Here is a 7,840-nt window from a genome sequence, read left to right on the forward strand (position 1 = left end):
GGGCGGGCCGAGCCTGTGCCAGGGCCCCGGGGCGGGCTGCCGGCCCGGCCTGCGCGGAGGAGCCTGGATGGTGGCCTCTGTGCCGTATGTGGTTGGCCAAAGCGCTGTGTGTGTGGTGCTGCTGTTTGTGGGTTCGGTGGTTGTTTTGGGTTTTTTTTTGTTTTGAAGAAACAGCTGTGGATGTGGATATAAAATCGTTTTCCAAACCCGTTAATCCGGAGTCTCTTAACACTTCTACCCAAGCCTCCAGATTACGAGTGCAGTTTAACACATGTGAACATTCAAGAAAAAAAATCTATTGAAAAGTAAGGGTGTAGTTTACCTGGCTTTGAAATCTGGAGAATCTCTTTGAAAGCAGCCTTATCATTGACTGGCATTATTGTTTCCTGACATCTTTTGCAAGTATGATATTTATCTTGATTTTTGAAAAACAGCTAAATTCTTCTTCTCCTGTATCTCCATATCCAGTCTGTACTATTGTGCCGAGTCACCCTGGGCATAACTGTCCTGTCATTTGGGCTTGGTACAGACTGGCACAACAAATGACCCAAAATTCCCTCCAGAGCACCTTGCTTTTGTAGGTCCAAGAAGCGTGATGCTGCAAATCCAGTCAGGTTTGGGCTTAACAGAAATGAAACAAAGTATGTAATGCTATCATTTCTCATACATATTTTTACTGAGAACATTCTGTGGAAAAGAAAAGGCAAAAAGGTGTACTAGAGGAAAAAAGCCTAGACTGAAGTGGTGGGAGATTCACCTTCTGCATAAGCGTGTTTTGAAGATTGTCTGCTTTTCTATGGTGAACAGAGACCACCCTGGAAATATGAAATTGGCTTCATCTGCCACAGAAGCCATGATTTTAAGACTGTATTTCCCCTGTTCCAGTTAGCCTGTTACAGGGTACTATAAAAAAAGTCTTAAATGAAAAAATCTTACCCAGAGCTTTTATAAAAGTTTTTTTTAAAAAAATTGGCTATAATTTTTCATAAGTAGACCAAGGGAGTACTTTTCATCTGAAACTAGCAGAAGAATCTGGCAACCATTTTTTGAGAACAAACCACATTGTCAGAACGTGAAACTCGATCGTTACTGACTTCAGTTTAGCAATTTCGTGTTGACCCTGCCAGACCCGGTCTGGCTCCTGTAGAGCCACTGCGTCTGCAGTAACCTTAGGTTGGAGGCAGCGCCAGACTTAAGCTGGCACTTGTTGAAAGTTAGTTTGTTTGATTTTTGCAAGGGAGGGAAGTGTTAGCTGGCTTAATTTTCTACTGGTTTAACTCCTTGAGCCAACATGGTCTTCAAGGATCACGGAAGCACAAGGGAAGGAAGCAAAACCACAGGTGTTAGCTGGGAAGGGCAGGATTGCAGCAGTACTGGCTTAGAGTTGCTTGCCCTTTCAGACTGATACCCTTAGGGTTGTGAAGCAGCTTAGCTTGGTATGGTTGCATTGATTTCTGTCCTCAGGTCTCTGCTGCTTCTCTGTCTGAAACCACAAATCTGGGGCTAGGGTAGCAAAGCTGCTTTTATAGTGACTCGTAGTCTGCCCCAGCTTACTACTCTGCACGTTGAGGTGACCCCAGATCAGTTTGCTTCGATGTACCATGATACAAATTGAACCTTCGCTGCAGCTTGGCCCTTAAATGCTGTGAAAATACAGACAACAGGAGACTTTATTTACTGCCTTACTTTTATCTCAGTGAGGAAAGGGCAACTGTTTCTGTCCTCTTTTGTTCTTTATTACCCGAGAAAATGAGGAATGTCTGGGCAGATGAGTCTAAAACAGAAGTACCAGCCGTATCTGGCAGAGAAAGCAAAAATACTCAAATCTAAATTCCTGTAGCACGTTTTTTTACTGTCTTCTAGAAAAATATGGTCCAACTAGTGACGTGTAGGCCAGGTCCAACCTGCAGGACACTCTTGTTTAAACTACTACCTTTCCTTTGGAGGAGGTGAAGATGTGTTTGCTCCCATGATAGTGGAATACTTCTATTGTGTGTGGTATGTGCACAGATGTCCATGGCAGCTCATGTCGGGGCAAAGGAAAAACAAAGGCTTTTTTCCAGTGTATATGTGTGGCACAGTACTAAGCCTGGAAGTTGTCACCTCTGTATCTTACTGAGTGCTGAACCTGCCATCCAGTCCTATAGCCAAAGGCTGGAGTGCGTAAAGATGATGAATATTTTTACTTAGACATTGTTCCATGTTTGTCTGTTCATTTATATTATCAAATTGACCAATATGTTTGCATGTGTATGTGACTCTTGTGACAATTACATGCAGGTACTTATTAAGGAAAACTACTGTATAAAAAGTGGTAGGAGCTGGAGGTTGTGGTGAGAGACGTACAGCCTAAAAAAATCAAAATTGTGAATGATTTCCTTAAAAGGAGATGCTGACATCTGAAAAACAAAGTCCTGTAATTAAGGTTTGGCTGTGTGCTTGCTCTGGTCTTAATATGCCTGAGTGCCTTGGCACAAATCTGCTGGTTGTTATATCTACAAAATGGAGAAGGCTTTTTTTGAGCAGAAGTTATGAAAATACCAAAGCAATGGAAAATAAACAAAACTTGTTGGACAGTTTATAGTCCTTCTGATCTCTTTCAGATATATATTTCATTGTCATGTGCACTGTTGTAAAATTTGCCGGGGGGGTATTTAATGTTAAAGGGCTGAACTAGACATCAAAACTTGGGATTTTTACCTTTGTAAATTGGTTTTAGAGTTTATATTTTCCTCTGACAAATCTATTCTTATGATGGAATCCTGAGAATCAAATTGAGTCTTGTTCTTGTTTACTTTTAGATGCCTGTCTTAGATGTCAAGCTGAAAACAAACAAGAAGATTGTGTTGGTATGTAGTGATTTCATTCGCTTGTTTTTCAATTGAAGCTTCTCTCACTAGGGTGCATTTGAAAGTTTGAAGGGAATACTGATTTTTATTAATGCACAAAAGTAAACTGATGTTTTGTTCTGCATTGTGTCATCTTTTTACATTAGTAATATTTTATGCTTTATTTTTGAGCACTAATAAAATTAGTTTATGCTGCAGACATGCTGTAGAACAAAACAGCTCCAAATTTGCAGTCAACACATACGCAACTGAGAGGTTTAAGTTCCTGTCACTGTGAGCATAATTGAGGAGATGGTAACGTACACTTTTGAAGTGGGTAGGAAAAGGCTACTTTTTTTCTTCCGAGATGCATGCCAGAAGACTCAATAATAATACCAATAAAAAGTTCTGAAATAAATGTGTGTCTGGGTTAGAAAGTGGTCTTTTTTTTTTTCCAGTCTTAATTCAGACACACTGGAGACAATTGCTTGTTCATTTTTCATTTGAAAAAGTGGAATCACTTGAGTTCACTATAATGCTATTTAAACATAAACATACTTTCAGTTGCATACCAATGTGTGCAAAAGCAAATGTTAACTTAATTCTGACATATTTAAATGAAAATTGTCTCAAAGAATTTGTTTTAAACCTCTAAGTCACCTTTTAAACCAGTGCCCTTCTTTCTGTTTTGAAGTATATTGTCTCAAACTTAATCCACTGTTGGTTTTGATGATTATTTTAATGAAAACAGGAATTTCCTCTTCCAGATATCTTAACTGGCTTGCTAAATGTCCTGTTTAAGATAGTCAGAGAGAAAAAAAAAAAAGGCAGCACAATTTACAATACTCCTTTGACTGGTACCCTTGTACCCATAAGGAAAATGTGAACTAATAAGGGGAAAAAGCAAAGTAACCACTACAATTCAGGAGTAGCTGGACAATAGATAACCCTTTTTGTTGTGTTGAAACAATTGTAGCTTATGAATAACTTCTGGTCTAAGATCCCATTTTGACGCTATATACTGTGTCAAATGTGCCTCCTTGATTATCATACATTTAAGTTTAAATACTGCATTTCAGGTGACAATTTGATGATACGCTCTTGTGTGATAGACAGTAGTGCATTGGCTATATTTTGGTACTGGGGAAGATAAAGTGAATAACTTAGGTAGTTGTGCTTATTTCCTGGACAGAACTGGTAAATGTGTTTATATATTCACAAAACTGTGTCACTTTATACAAGAAGGTGAGAATATATGTATTTCTTTTTTTGTAATTGGAAATAAATAACAGGATTGATGATGGAGAACTGTAATCAGAATGACCATAATAATCCAATCTCAGTGAATAAATCAGTGATGACCCATTTTGTGTCTAAAGCTCGCAGTGGTTATAAATGTCTGAGAATGATAGTTCAGACCTTGCTGGAAGTGTTGGTTGGACAGCTGAGTATGACTGGAACGTGTTCTTTCTTCTCTTTCAGTGGTTTGGGGAGAATGCAATCATTCCTTCCACAATTGCTGCATGTCCTTGTGGGTGAAACAGAATAATCGCTGTCCCCTCTGCCAGCAGGACTGGGTAGTCCAGCGAATAGGCAAATAAAAACACTGGAAGTTTGTTGGGTTTTTTTTCTGTTGAACTTGTTGAAATAGCGTATGTCTTATACAAAAGAATGGAACATGTCCATCATGGCATGATTTATTTAGCTTATCTGCTACAAGAACGGTGTGGTGGTGTTGTATGCTCTTTGCTGTACAAGGTGGCAATGGTCAGTCTTACTGCAGATATTTCCACAACTGAAAAACGAGAGACACTACATTAACACATGTATCTGTTACGATTTGAGTGTTAACTGAATCAGAGCATAGAAATGTGGTGGTGCAGATTATACCCAAAATACAGTTTATTTAATGTTTTTTTGCATAGATAAATGGATTAGTTTGAAAGGACGACCTTACCTATAAGTCTGATAGGCTGCATAGTATACTGTCGGCGTAAAGAAATTGTTTTCTAAGTAACATTGTATACAAAAACACAGTTGGTGAGGTTTTTTAGAAAGTATTCTGTTTTTTTAATCTAAAATTAGTAGCGTGTGAGGCATTTGCTATGTGCTTTTTCCATCACGCTATACTAAACATTTCTAATTTAGGTTTTCTTTATGACTTCAGAAAATTTTGTTTTGTTGTATTTCTAAATCTGTTACTGTATTATATTCTGTACAACTATACAACCATAGTGTTAAAATTTAACCACATTAATTTTTTAATTTATTTATATTTCTGTTAGAGATCATGGAGACATGTATTTTTAATCCAGAGACTTTTGGTACAAAGACACGTATTTGGTATCAGTTAACTAGTGGTGTAAACGATCTCGCTGATTAGCTGACTAATCTGTAACGCAAACAAAACTCATAATTTAAATATTGCAAGAAAGCAGGTACTAATTAAATCTAGGGGAAAATGTTAAATTGTGGTTTCATGAAAATTCAAGTTAATAGAAATTTCTTTATCATTATGGTTTTGGTTATAATGTTTTGGAAGTGGGAGAAAACATTGTTTCATTTTTGTGGAAATCCTCAATATATCATCTTTTTTATATGAATCGTGATTTTTTTTTTTTATTTTTTTTTTTCTTCCTTACAGGTATTTAAGTGCTTACCTCTGACTTTGTCTTTTCCCTAAATATCCAAAGTAATTACTGTTAATCCGGACATGTGCTGTGGATTGTTTTTTCTAATATATGTAATAGAGAGATTGAATTACTGCTTTAAGTCTGTAACAAATTCAGACTTAATAAAATGGTTAATAAACCTGGGTCAAACTGAAGCAATATTTTATGCATATCATTGATCAATTCAGAATTATCACCTTAAATGTTTACGATTAATGTATTTCTCAGCAGATGTATTTCTATCTAGTTCTGTTTATTTTAAGTATATTGAGAGGTTTATCTTCACTGTATAAAGTTGTTCCAATGGCAATCTCTGTGTCATCAAGCATACATGCAGAGTTTACTATGGTTTTGTTTAATACTTGCAATCTCGTTTTTAAAATGTTTTGAATTTTTTAAGTATAGCTTTTGTCCCATTACACACTGAGATAAAAAAAAATGTGTTACAGTGTATCACATGAGTTGTTATTATCCAAGATGATTTCTGTCTTAAGATTGAAAACAAATATAAAATAGGTTAACAATAGTAATGAAGTGCCTATAGCATTTATGTTGTTACGGAGTATTTCTGTTTATCTAAAAGGATTCTTCCTAAAATGATTGCAAAAGAAAATCTGGTTGGATGTGGAAATAATTTTAAGATACAGTTTACATAACAGCTAATCTACCACCAATTTTCTCTGCCAGAATTTGGTCCCAGGTTCCATCCTCTAAGCTCTATTAATTCCATCAGAGGACTTCTTCCTTCATTTTGCTTTGGTTTATAGGTGAACATGGAAAGTATCAAAGTGATTTTCACCCTGCTTTCGGTTCACATCACATGCATGACAAGTAGCTGAAATTATAATTGTAGAAAATTTTTTCCAAAGTGTTGGCTCGAACAGGTGTTAAAACACATGAGATATTAAGAAAGTTAATGTTCAAACCAAAGACACTGATATTTGTGTATATCGATTTGTGTATTATAAGTATCTTGTTGGCCAGTAATTAGAGGTTCACCTAGAATATAAGGTAATGAAATTTTAAGTCCTGCATATTTTCTCTGTGATTTAGAGAAGATTAGTTTAAGTCCCAGTCTTTCTGTGAGCTTTGTACCAGAGAAATTTTCTTCTCTTTCAAATCATACCCGATATTCTATTAGCGTTCTTAATAAGTACCCATTTTTAGTCCTGAATTTGTTCACCTCTTGTACACACAAAATAAATCAGTTTTGCTTCTCACTCAAACATAGTTTTGTGAGTTGGTAACACTAACTTAAATAGCCATTTTCAACTAATAGATTAATGCTGATCTACTTTTCTCCACTGTTTAATAAATGCTGGGCAAATTTGGATAATTCAGCAAATCTAGCTAGAGTCTTCTCTCAAAAGTGACTGGAGTAATGAATATGCGTCCAAAGATAATATTGTTTCACATTGTTTTTTATGAAGTTATGTTCGTTTAGTTTATGTTCTGTAGAAATCTGGAAAGATTCTAATTAACAGAGCCGAATGGTTTTTGGAGCTCTGAATGTGTCTGTCTTATGCAAATACCATAAATGTTAGATATTTTCTTGGTTTGCTTAGGCATGAATATACCAATAGCTGATGTAAGCTTGAGTTCACCCTTAGGTCCCCAATGACCAGCCATTTGTACTGCTACTGTTTACGCTGTGGTGGCATTCTTGCTAAATGTAAAAAAAAAAAACCAACCCAAAAAAACCACACACACACACACAAAAAAAAAGACCCTGCTGAATTTTAGGACCTGAAATTAAAGCTTTTGTTACGTCCTTTCTTGCCTTTCTGTACCTAGGGTATTACAGGAATATGTTGCTGTGGGCACCATTTTCAGGAAACCCACCAGCGGAATTCCGTATTTATTCCTTTGACTTTTTTCAGTTTTGCTTACTCTGCTTGCTGCATTATTTAGCCCTTTATGTAACCTTCTCCTGCCCCTACTTGCATTCACCTGGCAGAATTAGCAATTGCTGTACAAGCAGGACTTTCAAATACTCTGCTTCAGAGTACGCCGCGTTCTTGTGCACCCATAGCAGTTTGCCACAGATGGCCCTCTCAATCACAGCTAGAAAAACACTCACACCTCTAATGTAGTTTTGTAGAGTATAAACATGAGTTATATGTCAAATTGATTCAATGCAGACAGGATTAAGCATGTAAAAACAACATACTACATAGTAGTAGAGTGACAAAAAGCAGCCAAAAATGGCTTAGCACTTACTGTAGGGAGTCTGGGAGATGCCTGTTGTTACTCCTAATGTTTAGCATTTGTGATTCAGCTCTTCAACTTGCTCGAAGAGTGAAAAAAGAGAAAAGGAAACTTGACCTTGACCTCAGGAGT

General features: G+C 36.7%; 1 protein-coding gene across 1 annotated transcript in view; it reads left to right on the top strand.

Moving 5' to 3' along the window:
* The window catches only part of RNF7 (ring finger protein 7), a 16,590-nt gene extending 12,161 nt beyond the window's left edge, over nt 1-4,429 (top strand). The window contains exons 3-4 of the mRNA XM_009890352.1: nt 2,768-2,849; nt 4,311-4,429. Coding sequence (XP_009888654.1) covers nt 2,768-2,849; nt 4,311-4,429 — 201 coding nt within the window. The remainder of the gene's footprint in view (nt 1-2,767; nt 2,850-4,310) is intronic.
* Nucleotides 4,430-7,840: the final 3,411 nt, after the last annotated feature.

Source organism: Charadrius vociferus, unplaced genomic scaffold (assembly GCF_000708025.1).
Source record: "Charadrius vociferus isolate BGI_N301 unplaced genomic scaffold, ASM70802v2 scaffold650, whole genome shotgun sequence".
NCBI classification, from domain to species: domain Eukaryota; kingdom Metazoa; phylum Chordata; class Aves; order Charadriiformes; family Charadriidae; genus Charadrius; species Charadrius vociferus.